Source organism: Gossypium hirsutum, chromosome D13, assembly GCF_007990345.1.
Source record: "Gossypium hirsutum isolate 1008001.06 chromosome D13, Gossypium_hirsutum_v2.1, whole genome shotgun sequence".
In the NCBI taxonomy this organism is placed as follows: domain Eukaryota; kingdom Viridiplantae; phylum Streptophyta; class Magnoliopsida; order Malvales; family Malvaceae; genus Gossypium; species Gossypium hirsutum.
In genome coordinates this window covers 3,762,500-3,785,635 of record NC_053449.1, presented here as the reverse complement: position 1 = coordinate 3,785,635, position 23,136 = coordinate 3,762,500, and the positions used below count along the sequence as shown (strand labels likewise).

Sequence of the window (23,136 nt, the reverse complement as noted above, 5' to 3'; positions counted from 1 at the left end):
CATAAATGCACCGATCCCACCAATCATACCAGAATACGCTAGGGGTATTTGAGTTGGTGATACATTCTCAATCCCTAGGGTATTAGAGAACTATCACAATATAATACTAGCATAGCGTTGAATCTCCCACCTATCAAAACGAATCTTATGGTGTGCCAACTATACTCGTAACTCTATTCGACAAGGTTAATAGGCCATTATTCACTATTAGTAATTCATCAAAACACATTATAATCAAAGCAACATACCATTATCATAATACGATTTCATAATCACTAATATTTGTATTTTTTGATGCATGCATCTCAACAATGTTTGACATCAATATTGTCCGAATGTATCACAAAATATATATCCAACAAAGATAGCAATCAAAAATCATATAACAAGCATGTACACGTTCGTTAAACATATCGAATAATCCGTTAAACACATACTTATTTAGTGTACCTCGTACGTGTCAAGGAGTTAAAGATATACATGCCTTTTAAACATGTTCACTTTTGATATCTTTCTAATTCCAATATTTACTTATTGATCTAAGTATAGAAGCGTGCGCGCGAAATCAAACATGAGAGCACAAACTTAGATATATACATAAATTCAACATGATGTCAAATCTCAGTTACAACTTACCGCTCATAATACATAAGATTAATATTTTTTTCTATTTACTCCTTGTGCTTAAATTAATTCTATATATATTATCTTCCAAGTGATAATGTACATGTACGCTTAATTCACACATGTCTAACTATCAATTTATTTTAGTTCTATCGTATCAATAAGAATTACTCATTTATTTAACATAATCCAATAATTTCCATTTAAAAATGTAGTCAAAATTATTAATTATAATCAAAACAACAACTAACATTAATAATTCCACAAGTCAAATATTTAGCTCATTCGATTTATCAATCGTCAAACTGTATATTAATCAATAAAAAATAAGATCATACATATTTTCCGTGAAAATCTTTTTGAAAAAAAAATCACGAGGAGAGGAGAAAAAATTCGCTAATAATAAAAAAAAATGAATGATTTAAGAGGAATTTCGACTACATCTATTTAATGGTTGAAAAACATTGTTCTAATCAAAGTCAAATAGTAGAAGTATAGTTCTATACAGGCTCAACTTGTGTAGTATGGCCCCATAGATCCCCTTATTTTGTCATTGTATTTATTTCTTCAACAAGTGACGAGATTCGGGTCACACAAACTGTAACAAACCCTTAACCTACCATCTTTTTGAGGACATACTTAGTTCTTACTTAATCATCTCGATTCAGTCACCTTACTATTTGGTCCATGTACTGCTTAATTAACAAGCTTCCAACCTAGCCCATATTGTAACGACCCAATTTTAGTCAATGTTAAAAATGTGGTTTCGAAATTGAATTTCATAAAGCGAGTAAGTAAAATTATGAATAAAAGAATTTACATGTTTAATTTGAAAATATATTAGTGGACAATCAAGTAATTAAATCGGTATAAGGACTAACTTGAAATGCAGTTGCTATTAAGTTTTTAATTTAAGAAATGATTGAGGACATAACTAATAATTATGCAAGTGACCTAATGGCTATTTAACCATTATTAAATATAAGTTTAGTGGGATGGAATGATTATATTCCTCCATTGTCACTAATTTGTCTTATTATCTTATTATGGTTAAACCTTCTATTATTAACTATCTGATGATGATTAATTAAGTTAATTAATTCATTAATCTAAAGTATATATATTTAAGTGAGTGGGAAAGAGAAAAAAAGTCACCATGCATCTTTTTCTTTAGTTTTGTCGTCCAAGGCTTAAAAGAAAGAATAAAAATTATCTTTGTTCTATTAGCTATTCGGTCCAAATTTAATAAGGTAATTAAGTCTTTTCCTTTGAATTTTTTTATAGATTTTAGATTATATAAGCTTAATGAAGTTAGCCCAAGTGATAATTTTTTAAATTGTTAAGTTATATCAAGTTACCATTGTTGAATTTTGGTGAAATTGGAGCTTGATGATGATGAATTATAAAGGATATGTATAGATTATGTTAATTAGGACTGTATTAAAATGTAGTGAAAGGTGTTAGATTTAATTAGAAATTCAACTAAGCCCTATAGTTAATTTTATGACATTAGAGATTAAATTGAATAAAATGAAAATTGTTAAGAAATTATTTTATTGATTGAAAGTAAGAGATCCCTAGTGAATAAATGTGAAATTCGATGCTAAATATTGAAAGATATAAGCAATTTGGATAAAGGGGCTAAAACACATAAAATACAAATTATGTCAAATTGTTGTGTTTTCATGTGTTTTCATATGTGATTAAAGACGACGTGAAGATGTCGAGAGTTAAAGGAAGACAAAGATCGTAGTCAAGTAATCTCTAATTCAATATGTGCTTATTAATATGTTTTTATCCTATGCTTAACTTGTTGTTTAGTTTTTGACTCAAAGTTATTATTAGTGAAAGTATGTTTTAGCTCATCATATATTTGTTGGTGACGTTATAGAATCATGAAAGCTAATGACAATTCAAAGTACGATAAGTGATCAAGGTAAATAACTTTATTATATGCTACGTTAGAATTGATACAAGTAATCAATACTATATTGGTTGAATAAATTATGTAAAGTTATGATAGAAACTACTTTGATGCTAATTAAGCTAGATGACTTGGAGAGTAATTGATATCACGAAAGAATGTAAATGAAATACAAAAAACTTCATGAAACTTATCAAATTACTTAAAATTTAAGGTTGAGATTTAATGCCGAAAGGCACATTGATATGTTAACTTCCAAACTAGGAATTCTTACTGATGGCTGCGACGGTGGCATTTGGGTGGTCGGCAGATGGTCGGTCACTGTGGTTCTTTGGTGGTTGAGCAATGGAAGAATTATACTCATACTGAGAATCTACCGAATAATTTGATTTCAGATTAACTATTCTAAAAATAATAATATTTTAATATTAAATTTAATTTAATGGTTATCTTGATAGTATTTTATTAATTTAATGTTAATGTGATTATCTTAATATTAAATTTAGTTTAATATTTATCTTATATATAAATATTGTACTAATTTAATAGATTTAATATTAAATTTATTCTAATATTTATCTTTTATAAGTATTATATTATTTTAATATTAGAGTGATTAAGTTTAATTATAGTTGAACTCTCTAAATTCTCCCTATATAAAGAGAGCCTTGGGTCATTATTTTTCACACACTTGAATTTAAGAAAAAGTTGTAGGGAGAAAATTCTCTAAAGAAATTATTTTAGAAGATTTCTAGAGATATTTTTTCTTATTTACAACTTGACTTAAAAGTTTAAAGAAATTGCGAAATTACGAAATTACTCCACTGATAATTTTTGTGAAAATTTTTCTGATTCAAAGTGAGCACACACTCGACAAACGTGAGTTTGAGGATAGTAGAGAAGACTACTCGGCCGACGCGTTCATCCTAGACGAATCGTAAAGGTACAATTGTGATTAAATGTTTATTACTTTAGATATCACAATCAAGTTCTTATTTTGAAAAAAATTTTAAAACTTTGATTTTTCCCTTAAACTTATTTTCCGCTGTGTTTTTCAAACCCGTTTTTCCAACAATCCAAATTATGGTTTGAAGAAAAGTAAAAACGACCATTAAGTATTCTAAAAAAATTCTTAGATTGGCATCATTCTTCTAGTTGTATATGTTGATGACATCATCATTACACGGAACGATAGTGTAAGAATTTTGGCTTTGAAGTCATTTATTCATAGTAAATTTCACACAAAAGACTTGGGGGCGCTGAAATATTTTTTTAGAGTGGAGGTGACAATGAGTAAGAAAGGGAAAAAAAGTATGTGCTTAACTTGTCAACAAAAAAAAAGGAAAATAGGAGTTAAACCATGCAACACTCCTATGGTTCCTAATTTGCATCTCACAAAAGATGATGGCGGTCTATTTGAGGATCCTGAGAGGTATAAAAGATAGGTGGGAAAGTTGAACTATCTCGTAGTAACTCATCCAAATATCATGTATACAGTCAGTGTTGTTAGCCAACTTATGTTAGCTTCGGTCATTCATCATTGGGCAACTCTAAAACAGATCTTGTGTTACTTAAAAGGAGCTCCTAGAAAAGGTATACTATACAAGAATCATGAATATACCCATATGGAGTGTTTTGTGAATGTTGATTGGGTCAAATTCAATATAGATAGAAGATATACTTGTAACACTCTATTACTCGTCATGGTCGTCGAGTCTAAGTTACGAGATGTCACATTCATTATCGGAGCAACTTTTGTCAAATACACAAAAAATTAATCATTTCAAATTGCATCATTTAGGGAAACAGAAGCATTACAAATATTACATATCATAAACAACCATTTTATGGGTCTTATACAAGTATATGAGTGCCCTTAAATTAACTCGAGATCGAAGAATGATTATTTTGTAACATTTTCAAAACTTCGAGTTGATGTCGCAATGTGAGGGGGTTCCTCGTCGCGACGTAACATATTGACTTGGCCAAATGGCCTTTTCATCACAGCGACGAATTTCCTCGTCGTGTCGTGGCCTAGAGTTCAAGCTTGTCCCGATGACATACCTTCAGCGTCTAACGTGACCTTGTCGTCGCGACAACTTTATAATGACGTTGCGACGTCACAAACTATTTCTACAATTTCAATATACAAACCTGTAAATTTTTCAACAAACTAACCAATACCAAACTCAACCATATATTAGCATTGCATATATACATTTATAACAGATTCAACTATAATATAAAACACCATCCAACATATAACATTTCAACCTTATCAACATTCTCCTTTCAATCATTAACAATAAACATTACTTCACAAAATGAGAAACGCCTACCTATATCCATATATCACTTTTCACTTTTCCATAAATACATACTTTGTGCCTTAACGAGATTTATAACAAGTTTAAGTTGCATTTATATCAACCATATTCTATCTATCAAGCACTACTCATTCAATCACTTATGAACACATATGTTAAACAACATGCATCATTTGCAAAGGTATCCTTTCATTCATCACATACCATAAAATAGTTTACATACAAATATTAACCTTCTTATGACTAAATCCACATGCCAAACCAAACTTCCAATTCCTCTTTATTAAACATAGCAAAATACTCAAAATGACTCTACTAGGTACATGCCATTTAACCAACAAAAGGAAATCACCAACTTCGTTGAGTCCGGAATTCTGTTTGGATGCTGAAGTCGGTGCTTAGGATTTCGTATTTAACTTAACTTGCGCATGAAAAAAAATCGTACGTTGAGTAATAAACTCTGTAGCATTTCTATAATTCAAGAGGTAATAATTTAATATAAAAACATAACAATAAGTATATTGACTCAATTTGTAATTTATATAAGTTCATATATATATTTATATAGGTAAGTATGCATGTCCCATCAGATAAGACAATTTGTTTATCATTTCAACATTATTATTTTGTGCCATATTTGTATACTTGCACGTATCCAAATATATATCACAATTCATATCAAATCTACATTATAGCCAAATCATATTTATATACTCCTAATAACCTTATTTGAATTTTCAAGACGAATACTCAGATTAATCAATCAACATTTCAAACTGGCACCGTAGTGTATTACTAGATAAACTGAAGCAATCATATTGGGATGTAAATGCATCATCAGATATACTGAAATATAGACCTGTACAGTTAATAGAGAAACCAATTTCCAATTTCATCACACACTTTAATTCACATTCCATCATTCTCAATTCAACATCAATTCGTCAATTCATCATATAATATAACATAATTCAACTCATTTTCATACAAAATTCCTATATTAGTTAAGTCATACAATTTTCTATTCTATTCAATTTAGTCCATGTCTAAATATTCAATTTCAAATTTAGCATTTCAACTCAATAACCGTTAATAACTCACCTCTATTTTATATAATGTAAAATGCCATAAATATATAGTAACTAGATTGGTCTCGGGTCATAGAGATACAAATTGAAAGCTCATTTCACTCGTGCCGCTCTCGCCATTCCTTTCTTTTTCAATGGTCCTACGTCGATTTTAACCACTAATAATATTTCAGCAATAGTGTAATATCAAATTCTATCTTAATCACATTCAATTACAAAGTCATACATATTTTTTAAAATTGTTCAATTTGGTCCTCCATCTCAAAAATCAAACATTTACATACCAATTCAATTAAACTAATCCATCTCAAATTTCAATTCGTCATATTCAATTTATCATTTCTTTACGGTTTAGTCCATACCTCACCTTTTGTACCAAATTGCAAACAATTCAAATCACTATCAAACATACACAAATTCATAATTCAAATATATAATAAATTAAATACAATCATATCATATGAACTTACCTTGTCAAAGCAGCAAAGAATTTGAATTGCAAGGACTAATCGATAATTCTACCTTTTTCCCAATTATCCTCGTTTTGGTTCAATTCCCTATCTAAACGACAATTCAATTAAATTTATTAATTCCAAACAATTTATAATATCATATTATAAACATGGATCAATTCAATTTCACTTTTTGAATGCCCCTAAAATTTTATATTTTATTCAATTTAGTCCCTAAAATACTATAATTACATAAATTTCACACTAATTTTGAAACTTATACACTTTAGTCCTTATGTTCAAAATGAACATTTTTTACTTTACAAACTAGTCTTTTTTCAATTCTAAGCTTAAAATTTAACAATTTAATACTAATTTATTCAAGAATTCTCAATGAAACTTTTAGAAACTTTAAAAGTTTTCTAAATTGATATATGGGCTAGCTAAATCAAACTCACACAGCATCAAAAAAAAAAAAACTAAATACGCATACCAATTGAGGACGGATTGAAAACTTGAAAAAGGTGGTTTTCTTCCTTCAACATTCGGCCATGGAGAAGAAAATGAATAAAAGATGATAAGTTTACTTTATTTTTGTCTTATATACATTGTTTAATAATTAACGAATCTTATTTAACTTAATTAACTATAATTAATTAACATTAATAATAATTAACAAGGTTCGTGGATCCCAATTATTATCCACCACCATTTAACTTTATAATAATGGTCTAATTGTTCATTAGGTCCTTTGGCTATTTAAAATATATAGCGATTGGATTTTTACAACTTAGTTCTTGTACCATGATTAACTATCAATTCGGCAAAATTACTATACCAAAATTCAATATATTTCTATATTAACCTTGAAAATACTAATATTTAATATTTACAAACTCGGTTTACAGAAACGGGATCCCAAAATTGCATTTCACGACACCATTGACTTTCGAATTTAGCTTAACTAAATTTAATTAACCTAATGTAATATTTATTTAAATAAAGTGTAACATGGCTTCATAATCCACTGTCATTGGTTTTATTATGTTTTATTAACCATTTTAACCCTTTGGCTATTTGCAATTTAAGTCTCTAAGCTTTTGACCAATTAAAAACTTATAGCGATAAATTTTTACAATTTAGTTTTTGTGCCTTAATTAAGCAATTAATAAACAAAATTGAATGACCAAACTTTAATATTCTTTTATACCAACTCCGTAAATATTTAATTTAGTACTTACGGACCCAGCTTACAGAAATGAGATTTTGAAATCGTATTTTTCGACATCACTGATTTTCGGGTCGTTACACTACTACTGGGTACTGTGTTTTTATTGATGGAAACTTAATATCATAGAGGAGTAAGAAAAAGGATTTAGTATCTTGATTTAATGCAGAATTGGGATATAGGTCTATGGCACAATCCACATGTGAAATCATGTGGATGCAATAACTGAAATTGGGTTGGAGCATTCATCACCAGCAAAGCTGTTGTGCAATAATCAAGCAACTCTTCATATTGTCTCAAATTCAGTTTATCATAAAAGAACCAAACACATCAAGGTTGATTGTCACTTTATTTAGGAGAAAATTTTGGATAAGTCAATCTCGAGGGGTTATGTGAAGACAGGAGAACTTGATGGGAATCAGGTCGAATATCTATGTAACAAGTTCGACATGATTGATATATATATACTCCAACTTGAGGAGGAGTGTTAACAGTCTGTAAATACTAGTAATTAGGGATTAGATTTTATTATTTCCTTATTGAACTTATACCACTTTATATATGTATTATTGTAAATAATAGAGAAAGATAAACATTTTTCCTTCAAATCTCTTTAGTTAACAAGAATCAATGAGATTGTCCATCTATATGAACTTTTAGTAAAACAAGTTTTTAATTCAACAAGAATCAATCTGATTGTCCATCCATATTTTTCAATCATTCAATCAATTAAATTAAAGTAAAGGGAGAACAAAAGATGAATACATTTGGGGTAAAAGTATTACAGAGGCTCTTATACTAAGAGTCGGACAGCATTTTGCCCCCTCTACTCAAAAAATAGGTAAGCTAGTCCTTGTACATTAGATTAAAGAGCAAATTGGTCCTTTCTGTTAAAAATTTCATCCATTTGTATAGTTAAAAATTGGCATGGTTGATGGAATAACAATACAATAACATGTGACATGTGACATGCCATGTGTATCTCATGTTGATGTACAAGGACCAATTTTTAATAGCAAAAATGGATGAAATTTTTAACAGAATGATCAATTTACTCTTTGATCTAATGTATAATGAGTAATTTGCCTATTTTTAGTAGAGGGGTAAAATATAATCTGACTCCTAATATAAGGACGTCCATGATACTTTTACCATGCATTTGGTTGTATAAGTTGTAACAAAAATGGGCTAATAGTTTCCTATTCTCTCTCAATGTAGAATGCCTTAAATAGCCATGTTTTTGGTCCTTTTTACTAATTAAAAATTCGCTTGCTTCCTTTAGTTGTGTTGTTGTTTGTTTTTTGGTCTACCAACGGGGGAACCCACTCACTTGGTTACGAAAAAAATGGCCCATTGGAGTCTCCTTAAATGGAGATTGATTTTTTTTAAGAAATTTTTTAAAAATTTTTTTAATGTTCGAGATTGTCCTTCTTAATAATATAATCTCCAAAACTTAAACTCAAATTTTTTAAGAGTGTAATATATTTTACCACAACACACAACATTTGTTAGTTAATAAAAATTGATTTAACCGTTCTCTCGTATGAATCCTTAGTAAAATAATTTCATCAAAAATGAAAAAAATAGAGTATAAGATAATATTATTAAATTATTAAATAAAATTATTATTATTATTAATATAATATTCTTGATTGCGTTTGGTATCATTTAACTCAATTGCACCAACTCAAATAAAAATATATATTAAAAAAACTAAAATATATATTTATAAGTTGCTAATTTATTTTTCATTTAAATAAAATCATATCAATTTCTTCTCCTTTTCTTCTTTAATAAAATTGTATCTAAGTTACTTAACCTTTTCATTACTTTTTACTTTTTCTAATTATCTTATTTATGTATTTTTGCTAAAAGCAAATTCTTAATTAAATTACCTATTATTATACATCTAACATCTCATAAATAAAAAACTTACCCACTATTTTATTAAATATATTTAATTCTCAAAATGTAAAATTCGAGGACAAAACCCTAACAGCATATAGAGATATTTAAATGTTTTTATAATTTTTTATAATTATTTAGTATATTGATAGTGAATTTTTTAAATTTTATAAGTGATTATCATGTGTCCTTGATTGGTATTTTTTAAAATTAAATAAATGAAATTGATTGATAATTTTTAAAATTTGATTGTGAAGTTTTTTTTATTATTATATTAAATAATAAAGTGATTGTGAAGTTTAGAAACATATTCCCACTTTTATGTGCATTAATGTTTTGAATAGATGAACATATCTATATGTATATAATGTGAAATTGAAAAATTGATTTTTCTCCCTCCATATGCAACATTTATACTATAAATAAATCATTACTCTTTTTATACACACAATAGATGAATGAATAAAAAGCAAGTCTTTCCTTCTCTTTGCCATATTATTAAAGCCTTTACCAAATTACATTTTATCATTGATTCCTTCAAATAATTTTACCAATAAATACATTTATTGATGCAAATTGATTGCTTATTACCTCTCTTTTTTTATGCCAATAGAAAATATATATATAAAAAAGGCTTAATGACAAATTTGGCCACTAATGTTTACATGTTTTGTCAAAATGGCCCTAATTGTATTTTTGAGCCTTTTTTTTTTGCCATCAACCTTTATTTATTTTTCTCAAATTGCTTTTTTAACATATTTGATGAAAGTACAGTTAAAAAAGTTAACAGGATGATATAGAATTTCATATGTGGAATATTTTTAATGAGATATAATTTATTACTTAGATAACCCAATAAAATATTTACATGTGAAAAATGATAAAATAAATAAACAATTCATGAAGTTAAAAAAATAACTCTTAATTTTAAAAAAATAAACGTAATTATCTAAAGAAAATAACTCATAGTATGAGGTTTCATTCTAAAATTTTTTTTAGATAATTACGTTTATTTTCTTTAAATTAAGAGTTATTTGTTTAATTTCATGTATGATTTATTTATTTTATTATTTGTCACATGTAATTATTTTATTGGGTTACTAAGTAATAAATTATATCTAATTAAAAATATTTCACATCATCCCCGTTAATTTTTTTAACGGTACTTTTATCAAATCTGTTTGAAAAAGCAGTTTGAAAAAAAAAAAGGTTGATAGCCAAAAAAAAGGTTTAAAAATACAATTAGGACCATTTTGACAAAGCATGTAAATGTTAGTGGCCAATTTTGTCATTAAACCAAATTTTTTTTATGATTTGAGAATCAAAAACACTGAATGGTTTCTGGTTTCGTCTTCTTTTCCCCCCAAACAAAAATACCAATCGTATCTTAAACCCTTATGCTCTATTAATTGATTATTGAATCGATTTCTAACCCTAAACCAACCTTTTTAATTGATTCCCGAATCAGTTTCAAACCAAAACCAACCGAAATCACAATAGAAATTTCCCCAAATCGATTTTCTTTTCTTTTTCCCCAAATCCCCTTAATCAGAATCTCTTTCTAATTTTTTTACCTAAACCCTATAACCCTTCAATTTTTTCCCTAAACCCGCCCCAAACCAAGACCCATCAGCCGCTTCACCAATGTGGCAAGTTAACTTGCCACATCAACGGTCCCGTTAACACCCTAACGGAAATTGTTAATCAGTGACTATTTTGTCACTTTTTTATAACGTTAGTGACTGTTTTGTAACTTTTCAAAAATTGAGTGACTAAAATGAAACTTTGGTGATTGTTTTGTCAGCTATCCCAAAGTTGGGTGACTGTTAGTGTAATTTATCCTAATATTTATCTAACTATACAAATGTGTATATACTACATCACCGTATATTTAAAAAACTATGCCAAGTTATTTGATAATATTAACAAAAAAAATTTGACATAAAATTCGAAAAGTATAAAAATTAAAAATGAAAATGGAGGGATTAAATTTTGACATAGTATGAGGTTGATTTATAAAATTTGACCTAATAAAAGTGGGTTCCTCCCTTTATTAAAAATTGCCCTGTGCATGTGATTCTGGGTGTGGTCCCTTTCCACCCTGGTTTGACACGAGTCCACCAAAACCTTGTCTTTGACGAATGGAATAAATAAAAGGATCTTCTTGCTGACAGATTTGATGGGGTCACCACTGAATCGACATTTTGACTCAGTGCTCCCGACTCAACTCAGTCACCCTACCGAGTTCAACCAAACTCACTATTCTTGCCGTTTTGTTTCTTCCTTTTAGCACTTTTTTCTTATTTGTTCTACTTTTTTTTTTCTCAGCTAGTGTTTTAAATTTATATCATAATGTTTTTTTCCTTCTAATATTGGTAAATTTTTGGATAATGAATGGATTTTTCACTCTCTTTTTTTTTTAATTTTATTGAATTTGTTTTGTTAATATGTATATACATTTTTTACACATAAGGATACAAAGTAAGATTCTTTAGGGATTAAATTCGAAACCGGAATTTAACTAAAGATTTGGGTTAAATTAACTATATATGTTGAAAAGAAAAGTTAATTGGCCAAATAGATTGGTCTTTTGAAAATTTAGGTAAATAAATAGTTTTTGAAAAGAGTGTCCGAAAACACGTTCAGTTGTGCACGCTTTCTACACAGTTGGCAGGAAAGCTTTTCTAGTTGGGCAAGCTTTTTACTGACATGTCAGGAAAAACGCGTCTAGCTAAACGCATTTTCTGTGGAATGTTTAGAAAACGCTTTTAGCTCTGCATGCTTTCCCGACATGTCAACAGAAGTCTTGTCCAGCTAGACGTCGTTTTACACATTCTCTTCAAAACAGATCTATTCTCCTTGGTTATATTATAAACATTTTATTACTAAAAAAATATATATGTTTTCTAATTAGAGTACAAACTTAGGATATCATTGAAGTCGCAAGGTGTTAAAATTAGTATTATTGATTTATTAGGTTAAGGTAAGCTGTCTAATCCTTATTTAATTTTGTATGTATTAATGCTAGAAATTGAAAATAATTATATAAAATATTTTAGTTCACTATTTTTAGTTATATTGAGTGATGATTTTCTAAATTTAAAAGGTGTTGTAGGTTTAAAAGTAAATTTGTATTTTTTAAAATATATCCTTAAAATTTTGTTAAATTCTGAACCTACCAATTTGGTAAGTGGGTTGATTTTTCGGGTTTGGATCATTTAGATTTATTAATTTTATCTTTTGAGTTAGATGATTTTAGATTCAATTCATTTTAAATTGTTTGTTCGGATCATTCTGTGGATTTCAATTATTTCGAGTTTAGGTTGGGTAAACTCAAATTGTTGATTTTTAAAGATAAAATTAAATTGGATTCAAGTTTGGACTAGAGACATATATTAAATCTAGAGAAGTTTTGGTTGAAATGGTAAAATTAAATGTCTAAATATTATAAATGATATACGTGAGTTTTTATTGATGTTATATAAAAACAAACAAAACTTTATAACAATGCAATTTACTTTGTAAAAATATGGTTTTTAAAGTTAATTACACCAAACATCCATATGACACTCATTTTAAATTGGTCGTTAAACTCTAAATAAAATTAACAGTTATTAAAATTGTTAATTTAACACGTTACATCTTACATAACTTAATTTTAAATAGAAAATTTAAATAAAATTAATATTATAAAAATAAATATTGTAAAAATATTGATTTTGAAATTTTCAAAGCTTTTACAAAAATTATCATTTGCTCTCCCTCTTGTTCTTTTCCTGATTTATTTTATTTTTAGTTTTTGATTTTAAAAGCAACTCGACAACATTTTATTTTTCTTTAAAACTTTAAATTATGTCAAATAAAAATTTACATGTAATTTAACTATTAAATTAATAATTTCAATAATGAAAATATCAAATTTATATAACATTATAATTTGAGATATAATTAAAATATATTAAAATTTAAAGATGAAAATTTTCTTATAAATTACTGCATAAAAAAAAAACACTAAACTACTGCATGATTAAGAAAGTGTCTGGCTTTCTAACGGTAGGTGAGTTAGCGAAAATAGAAAAAAGAAATAAACTTTTACTACTAAAATACAAAGAGGGAATTGGTTGGACACACAGAAGGTGCCTGAGTTTTAAGCAGGCGAGTTTAGAACTCGGTGAGTGAGTTAGACAAAATGTGATGAAAACTGGGTTAACTTTTAGGTGAACTTGAGGGGTTTTTTTTTTAAAAAAAAAATTAAAGCTTTAAAAGCAGTATTTGACTAGAACAAAAAAGAAAAAAAAAACGGTGGGGAAGCAGAAGATGAAAGGGGAGACCCAGATCTGAAAGCTCTTTTTTTCTTCTTCTCTGTGTTGAGTGTTTTTTCTTTTTCAAGTTGTTTGTTTCCTCTGTCTAATCACTTCGAATTATATTCATATTTATATGTATGTATGTACATAAACTTTGAAATTTCAAAAAAGAAAACCCAAGTCTCACTCAAGCTGAAACTCAACATCATTATATGATCTGACCTTTTATCCAAAATGCCACGCCCTTTTTTTCATAAGCTTATTCTCTCTACCACCCTCCAAGAAAAGAAACTGGTAAAATACTAAAAACCCATATCTTTCTCTCTTTCTCCTGCTTTATTCTTCTTATTGTCCTTCAATCTTTGTTTTCTTGTTCTGGTTACTTATGTTTTGTTATTGACCAAAATTAGGCAGAAAAGTTTTTTTTTTTTTTGGTGATTTAGTATTTCAGGAAGAAGTTTCTCTGTGGGACAAAGTTTAGCCTCGGAAAAATTAGTGAAGTGTATACTTGGTTTGTGTGTTTCTAGTGGTTTGAACTTTGAAGTGTGTTTTTTAGACATGGAGATGAGATTAGAATGTTAAGACATGGTGGAGAGTGTTTGGTTGGTGGAATTATAGAAAGACTAAGAAAAAGTGAAGAAATTAGTTCAAGTTTTTTGATAGCTGGTGTGATATGATTTTGGTTAACTAATATTTGAAGTTTGTTTTCCTACTGGACGAACTAGGTAAAAATATAATAAAGTAGAAGAAACCCAAGATCTCAATTTTCTCTTAAAGTCCTTTTTATCAGGCAGGTGTTATAGTATTGAAGCTGTGGAGATGCTTTTGAGATCAACTATAGATGCATGATATATATGAGTGTGTTAGTATAGTACTTGAAGAAATCTATTTTTCCAGGTTCAGTTTTGCAGGAAATAATCTGTCTTTAGAAAATTGTTATGAAATGAAGTGTGATGCTTGTTGCTGAATTCATTTTCCCCTAATTTCCACTCATTTAAAACAGTGTGATAATTCGTCCTTTTGGATTTAGTTGGGTTGTAAATGAAGAAAAAGTCGAACTACGTAATCTTCATTAATTTTCTGTATATCTTTTCAGTTTACCTCCCATGATCTCGCCTGCATATGAATGAAGGCTTATCAATTTTACACTTGAACTGATCTGCTGGGTTTTAATGTTGGTACTTTATATGCATTTGCTTTTTTGTTCCTGTATGCATTATTTAGTATAAAGGGGGAGTGGAGAAGACATGGCAAGTTTATATAACAGTAAAACGAATTTATTTCCTGGATTTTGTTGCAGTGAGTAGAGCTCCTGAGGCCAATTCCCTCTTTGCTTGTTTTTCCGGATAAAAGATTATGTTCGAAATACTATTGAAATCTATCTGAACTAGAAAATTGGAAGTGCAACAGGATCTACATAGAATAGTACATATTCTAGGAAGAATCTCGTACGACATGGCTTTATTACTGATAACTTTCAGATAAAGAAACAAATTTTAGAAAAGAAAATCTGTCCTAATTTGAAAATTGCAAGATAATTCAAGCTGTGTTATTTTTTTCAATCTTCATTCCTGGTGTATACTTAGATAAGGAATCTATTGACTGTCATCAGTTTGTTTGGCATCTCTCTGAGTTACACTGCTAGTGAGTTTCACTAAATTGGCATCAAATGACACAGCTATCTCGTAAGGTATTTTATGAGCAAGAGAAGAAAGTTGCGTTCGTCTACATCTTAATCTAGATTTTAACTTTTTTTCCTTTTATGAATGTTTGTTCATTTGAAAAAGTATGTATGGATTTGGTTTTTGATTTTGATTATACTTAACATGCATATGTGTGATGATGTATATTCATTTTCGTTGAAATGATTTAAACTTCTCATTTTGATGCTAGCATTACTTTAGGTACAAGGATGGGTTAGTAGTTTTCTTCATCCAGCATGAGGTTTAATCTCACAATGTTATGAAAGTTAATCTGTAAATTTTTCTCTAAAACCATCTGAATCCCGATTTTATTCTTCATCGGATAAATAAGCCTAACTTGATTTGGGGTGTCTGCAGAGGATCCCTGATAACTTCGTTAAGAAATTCAGGGATGAACTTTCTGTTGCTGCCGCTCTCACTGTTCCTGACGGTCATGTTTGGCGTGTAGGAATAAAGAAAGTTGACAACAAGGTTTGGTTTCAGGAAGGTTGGCAGGAGTTTCTAGAGCGTTACTATATTCGTGTTGGCTACGTATTGGTTTTCAGATATGAAGGAAATTCTGCTTTCAGTGTTAGTATATTTAATTTGTACAACTCGGAAATAAACTATCAGACTAATGCCCTCGTTGGTACTCAATACAATCACGGAAAACAATATCCATTTGAACAACTTGAAGATGATGAATGCATCTCTCCAGCACTTCAGAATTTGTTTGGTGGGTCTAAACTTAACAACTGCATAAACTGGGGTGGTGATGCCAATCTTCAAACTTCAAAGGGTGTGAATAATCAACCTATTCGAGGTATGGCTTTTCATTTTTATGCGATCGAACTTAAAAAAATTCTGCTAATGAAGTCAAATTGCATACTTCAGGTTCAGGTGCAATGAAACCAGAACCAAAAAAGCGTGGGAGAAAGCGGAAGTTTGATCCTAGTAAATCCTCTTAAACCAAATATTCTTTTCTATTCTCTTTTCTTGCAGTTTGTAAGGAATCGGAATTTCTGATCAGTTGTCAAATGAAATGTAGACGTGCAGGATTCATCTGCTGGACGTGAAGATGATGTTGATATGCGCTTTAGATGTTATGAAAGTGCTTCAGCCCGAAAGAGAACCGTGACAGCTGAAGAAAGAGAGAGAGCAATCAATGCAGCCAAAGCATTTGAGCCAACTAACCCTTTCTGCAGGGTCGTCTTGCGACCATCATATCTGTACAGGGGATGCATTATGGTGAGGCATTGAATATGATGTGCTTTACATGTCCTTCAGTTTCACCCTATTGGTTGCCTCATCTTGCATTTCTATTTTCTCTTGCAGTACTTACCGTCGTGCTTTGCTGAGAAGCATCTAAGTGGGGTTTCTGGATCCATTAAACTTCAGCTTCCTGATGGGAGACAGTGGTCTGTAAGATGTCTTTATAAAGGAGGCAAGGCTAAATTCAGTCAGGGATGGTATGAATTTACATTGGAGAATAATTTGGGAGAAGGGGATGTTTGTGTTTTTGAGCTGCTCAGATCGAGGGAATTTGTGCTCAAAGTTACTGTATTTCGTGTAATGGAAAGTGGTGGACTAATGCATCGGTCTCAATAAAACACCAGCTGAGTTAAACCTGCATAGATTATAGAGTGCTGGAAATTTCAGAAATGTCAACTCTGTCAAGTGACTCTGTCTTCTCAGGTGACGGCGTAACCGATCTGGTTCCATAAGGAATTAGCTTCTGTGTGCCATTTTCATGTCCATAAGCTTTTTTGGGATGTTTAGCTGCTTAAGGTAATGGATGCAAAAATTTTCTGGCTTGACTAGATTTGTAAATAGACTTCTCCATGTAGTTGACGTCGAACCAGATTCAGAAAAATGGTTTGATTTGATGATCTGCTTGATTGGTTTGGTTTTTCCTTTTCATTTACTACTTGGATTGAATTCCTCATGTTGCTTTCATGCTGCAGACTTATATAGTGCTTTAACTTCTTTTTGAGTTTACTGCTGGAAATTTGTGGCACTACTTTCAGATTTCAATAGAGATCATATATCCTATCTTTCATGGATGTAGATCAGTTTCTCATAATAGTTGTAGCGGTCATTGATTAACCCTTGCCTAAGTTAGCATTGCTTATATTGTCCGAAATTTAATATATGGTAGCCTCAATCGAAAAGATGACGGATTAATTTATGGCTTAAGAATGATGCTACTTTAGAGAGTATGAAAAAGAGTATTTTGAAAAAAATAATTGGTTGGAAACATTAAGTGGATATCCTCTCTGAAGTATAGATTTTTGAGATTTACCAGATAGGCTGCAAATATTGTGTCATGGGTCTCAACAACGATGAAATTGTTGAAACAATGTTTGGACATTATCAAAAGAGCAGCAATTGGCGGAGTGGCTTGAGGACCAAGTGGTGACTGGTTGTTTGGTTTCGAAGATGTTAGCAAGTATCACAGATATTTTCCAGATTGAAGCCAAAGCTGTTTTCGAAGGTTTGAAATTAGCTTGGAATAAAAGGTTTAGGCAAGTGGAATTGGAGAGTAATAATATTTTACTTATTGAAATTCTTCAATGGGTCTTGCATCGGTGAGCAGTGTTGTTGAAATCCAACTGATTCATGACTTGTGTCTCAAAGATTGGAAAGTAAAATTCAGAAGTATTCGAAAAACAAATAATAAAGTGGCGGATCATTTAGCCAAGATGACTAGTAGTAATATTGAGCATTTTGTGGTTCTTGAGGGGCCACCGCATGAAATCAAGAGCTTATTAGAAGATGATACTCGTTCAAGTATTCTTGAGGAGTCAATTAGTAATTAGCATATTTTTCTTGTATCTAGGCTTGGCCTATGTTTCTTTCAACCAAAAAACAAAATAGCGATGTGGCAAAGGAGTAGTTAGTAGACTTCAAAGATATTCTCGATAGTAATTACGAGACTCTAAGTTATGCAAGTGCATCAACAACTATGATATCAACATATCATCCAAAGATTCCCTCAATACTAATAAATAATCAAAATTGAAGATCAAACAAGCAAACCTATAATGACATAAAATTAGGATATCTTATCCTTCTTATTCAAAAAAATTAAAAATACAAAGAATAGTCTCTTGCGAGAAAATTCAAAAAAATAATAAAAACACTACAACGACAAAGGATGGAATAAATACCAAAGCTATGGCGTCGAACCCCTGAGATAAAATAACAATATACGCACATAAAAATCATAAATCAACATGTATGCTACCTTGACCACGTTCATCTGACTCCGGACGCATTGTCCTCCTCTCCTCGGCTTGGTTAGAAATGACAATCCACTTGTTGCATAAAAAAGAATCAGAATAGCTCGATAACTAGAAATTTTCAAATATTTTGATTTGGGTTTATATACCTCATCGTCCCCCTGTGCAGGTTGAAATTGAAGTGGCCTTTCCTTTACATGCTGGAGTAGAAGTTGCCATTCCAATCAAGTTGAAGTTGGCTTTCCACCCGATAAAAACTCTCTTGATAAATCATTAAAGCATGACATAAATTTAAGGGTAAATTACACCTATAGTAATTCTAAAATATGGTTTGTCCTATTTTGATTACTCCAAATTTTTTTATCAATTTAGTCACTCTAAATAAGATAATTGTGAGAATTAGTCACTTCGTTTAAAATTTCTAGTTTCTTTTAATTGCAGTGATTAATTTACACAATTATCTTATTTAGAGTGACTAAATTGAGAAAAAAAATTAGAGTGATCAAAATAGGACAGACAAAATTAAATATTAAAGAAAGAAATTTGGACATACAAAGTCAACTCAAAATCAAGAATATAGAGCACACAAATCCAGAACCTAACCCTCGCACAAATATTTTATTTAGAGTGACTAAATTGATAAAAAAAATTTAGAGTGACCAAAATAGGATAGCCTCTATTTTAGAGTGACTATGGGTATAGTTTACCCTAAATTTAATTACAAAATTAAATATTAAAGAAAGAAATTTGGACATACAAAGTCAACTCAAAATAATATATATATAAAGCACACTGTTCTAGAACCTAACCCTCCTGAACCTCCAAAATAATCCACACATTCTTCTGAACACGATAACAACAGATGTGATACGTCAGATGCCAATTGAACTGGCATACAACAAGTTAAAAAAGAAACATTCATATAGTGAGAGTTCAAAAGAAACGTGCATACTATAACAGCCCGCTCAACGAAGACTATATCGAGTTATTGTTTGGCGTTTAGGTTGTTTGCGCTAAGGGTAGAAAATGAGCAAGTTAGTGAAATATTCGTTTTTGACTAGGTGGCGTATTTTGTGGATTCGTCATTTGGCAGACTCCAGGATTTGGCGGACTCTTCTATTAAGCAATTTGTCAACCCCAGATGTTTTAGGCGAACTCATTAGTTCTCAACTTGATAGTTTCATTTTCGTGTTTTAACGTGAATACACGGGCTTAGTAAGTAATGTTAAAGCTTAGTGAGACCTAGTTAGAACTGAACTAGGGTATTTTAATGATTAGACTTTAAAAATATTAAGTAAGTTTATTCACGGGAATCAAGGGCGATAGTGAGATTTTTTGATCCTTCCACTAAACCTTGTCTCTGTTGCCTGGGTATATAAGGATATCGATTGTCTGTATGTATTACTTTTACATATTCTTCTTCCCTGAATTATCCTCTAAGTTTTTGAAAGACCTTAAGGTAGAAATCTTTAAACGAAGAATATTCTTAGTAATTATTCGACACCATTGTTAGTACCAGCTTACTGGTAATTTCTGGTAAACCCTTAGGTTATTATCGAAGGAATTTCCGTATTTGCAACTGTGTATGCATGGGTTTTTAGAACTGGTTGTTAGGAGGGAAACTTTCTGATTCTGGGTTGTATGCTATCGATTCATGCATGCATGTTAAACTTCAGTAGTTTAATGATATGTATTTATATTTGTTTCTCATCTAGCCTAAGAAGCTAGCGAAGTTCCAAGCAATAAAGGCAAATGACTGTAGAGTAGATTCATGTTTTGGAGTTTCTGGTGAGTTCCTTCTTACTCCTTTTGTAATATAAACTTCCCAAGTAATATAAATTGTGTAAAGTAAGTATTCCTGATAAATTAGGTGTGGTGTCTGGATATACGTGTGTATCAACTAGCGTTGTTCTTCGTGAGTATGGTTAGTTTTGATGTAAATACTCTCCTTGTTGCACGAGCTCAGTACCGATTATAGGTGATATGTAATATGTAATACGTAATATATAAGAAGGAGATTTGTTTATGATGCCTTCGGTAGGGAAGCTACATTGCAAATTGAACTAATAGATCATGAGAACACGTATTTAGCTTAACAGAAATAATATGAGGAGTCAGGGTGGTATATGTATATGGATATGGCTAATTGATATGATTCTGAAGTTCCAGGTCTATGGCTAGCATAAGGATGGGTCATTTGTAAACGTACACGATTGTGGAAAGTCATGCTTAAGTTGGTGGATAGTAACCACCCACATGTTGTGTTTATGTTGGCAAAATGGGTCCGTCTAAGTAATGTGTATGCCATTTGGTGTATCGTGTTAGAATCTCACGGTTTCACCCAAAAGTTTGATACCTTTTATAAGTGTTGGTATCCCTGTATATTGTTCGTGGATTTCTTTTTGTATGGAACTCACTAAGTTCGTTTGAACTTACTTTGTTATCTTTTCCTTCTCAAACGTGTAGATATTAGAAAGAGATTTTGTAGAAGAGGACTATGCTAGAACTGCTATTGATAGTGAGCCACTTGACTAATTCTGTATCATGCATAATCGATTGGGAGAGTGGCATGTAGATCTGTTTTGTAACCAACTCTTGAAATAATTTGCATCTTCTGCCAAATCACTGTTTTAAGAGAATGTTTACATACTCTTGAAGTATAATGTTTACATACTCTTGAAGTATATGTTAAACCTTAGTGAATTATGGTTTATGAAATCATCTTTTAGTCGTATATGCCATACTGATTTAAATGATATTTAATTTCCAATGACGCACTTGAAACTTTTGTATGGTAAATAATTCACCTTGCGTTTTATATAACCATGTTAACTTTTATAAGGTTTCTGCCAGATGCTTTTTTAAACTATTATCTTTTTACTTGGCATGGTACTGATTTGATTGTTTATCATTGTTATAGTAGGGTTATCGCCAATTCGGGGGTATACGTCGAGACCTTGAAACTATAAAAATTTTAAGTGTTTTTATCAAACTCAAATGGTTTTAAGTTGTGACATACTACACCTGGATCCGATGATTGGGTCAGGCGCCGGTGTTACACATACACTCTTATTTGGTCAAGATACCAACAATTTGTGATGGGTCGAAGCCCTCTATATAGGTTTCTGATAGAAATACGCCCTCAGTGTTGTGCCTAAATTACCCTCATGCTTTTGATCCCAAATTTAAAAAAAGTGCATCAAGAAAAGTGCATTGACAAAAGCCCTAAATGACATAAAACTGTAACACCCCTTGCCTGACCTGATTGTCAGGTCTAAGCTACAGGATGTTGCATTCGTTACCAAAGCAACCACAGTCAATCAGACAACATATAATCATTTAAACATGTAATCAAGAGTTTATCACATTTAAAATCATATTAAACAAACATTTCTGAGTCTTAATCGAGCTTACAGAACCTCTTTTGTCAACCCAAGCACGAATTAAGACCAAATTGCAAAGTTTTAAAAGTTAAGGGTTGACGTCGTGACGTTATCTCTTCTACGTCATGATGTCGTCAAAATAGTATTTCCCATTGCGACTTCAGGCCACTTGACATTACAGTGCCATTTACTGTTGGACGACGTCGCGACGAGGTAAATTGGTTGCCGAGACCTAGACCCTATTTTTGTAAAAATGAACCATTTGGTACCTATTTCATATCTTCCAACAACCATTCAATATAAACATCAAATACCAATTTCTTTTGGTTCAAAACATACCAAAAACATGATAAACGAGCTCAAACATTCAAATTCAACATCTTAACAAGATAACCAACACTTATTCATCAATTAAACTTCACAATTCAATGTCATGGAATACATATCAACCAAGTTATCCAAATACCAAACCTTATCTATGTCATACCACATTGAGACATATCATTTCACTTCATTTACCTATACTTGTGCACCTTATGCACATCTATGTCATTTAAGCCTTGAGTTTAACTATCAACCATTAAAATTAGGCCACATTTTAAAAGCATGTTTCAAGTTACTAATGTTCAAATGCATCTTCATCTCATTTACCCATCAACCAAGTTGTCATTACTACTCCATTCCATGCCATTTCACATGCCATACCTATAACCATAATTCATCACATCTATTAGCATAAACATACATATATGCCCAACAACATGTATGATTCAACACACCAAAACATCATTTCCTATGTAATAGTTAAGTCAACTTGCCAAGTATTAAACTCATTTAGATACTAAGATATACACCATGAGACTTATATATATGCCACAACCCTTGACTCAAAATGACGAAATAGCTACCAATTCGGGGATAGTGTGAGCTTCGAGACAATCCGGCTTGACATGTTCCGCAAGGTGACTATTTACAAG

At 30.6% G+C, this 23,136-nt stretch overlaps 1 protein-coding gene across 2 annotated transcripts; it reads left to right on the top strand.

Annotated features, from left to right (window-relative positions):
• Positions 1-13,680: 13,680 nt before the first annotated feature.
• LOC107954153 (B3 domain-containing transcription factor VRN1) lies at positions 13,681-17,423 on the top strand. 2 transcript variants are annotated; one of them, XM_016889631.2, is made up of 5 exons: positions 13,681-14,146; positions 15,913-16,357; positions 16,411-16,488; positions 16,583-16,782; positions 16,870-17,423. In XM_016889631.2, the coding sequence occupies exons 1-5, from the start codon at positions 14,087-14,089 to the stop codon at positions 17,140-17,142; spliced, it is 1,056 nt and encodes a 351-aa protein (XP_016745120.1). In that variant the 5' UTR covers positions 13,681-14,086; the 3' UTR covers positions 17,143-17,423. The 2 variants fall into 2 exon arrangements, with proteins under 2 accessions (XP_016745120.1, XP_016745121.1); XM_016889632.2 differs by having other exon boundaries at positions 13,718-14,146; positions 16,429-16,488.
• The last annotated feature ends 5,713 nt before the right edge of the window (positions 17,424-23,136 follow it).

What these genes read in the sequence shown, in the direction of transcription:
- LOC107954153 (XM_016889631.2), top strand. Translation starts at nt 14,087, where the DNA reads ATGCCACGCCCTTTTTTTCATAAGCTTATTCTCTCTACCACCCTCCAA. An exon ending in CCCTCCAAGAAAAGAAACTG is followed by an intron (nt 14,147 to 15,912) that starts GTAAAATACTAA and finishes GGGTGTCTGCAG; the next exon opens with AGGATCCCTGATAACTTCGT. An exon ending in AAAGCGGAAGTTTGATCCTA is followed by an intron (nt 16,489 to 16,582) that starts GTAAATCCTCTT and finishes AATGAAATGTAG; the next exon opens with ACGTGCAGGATTCATCTGCT.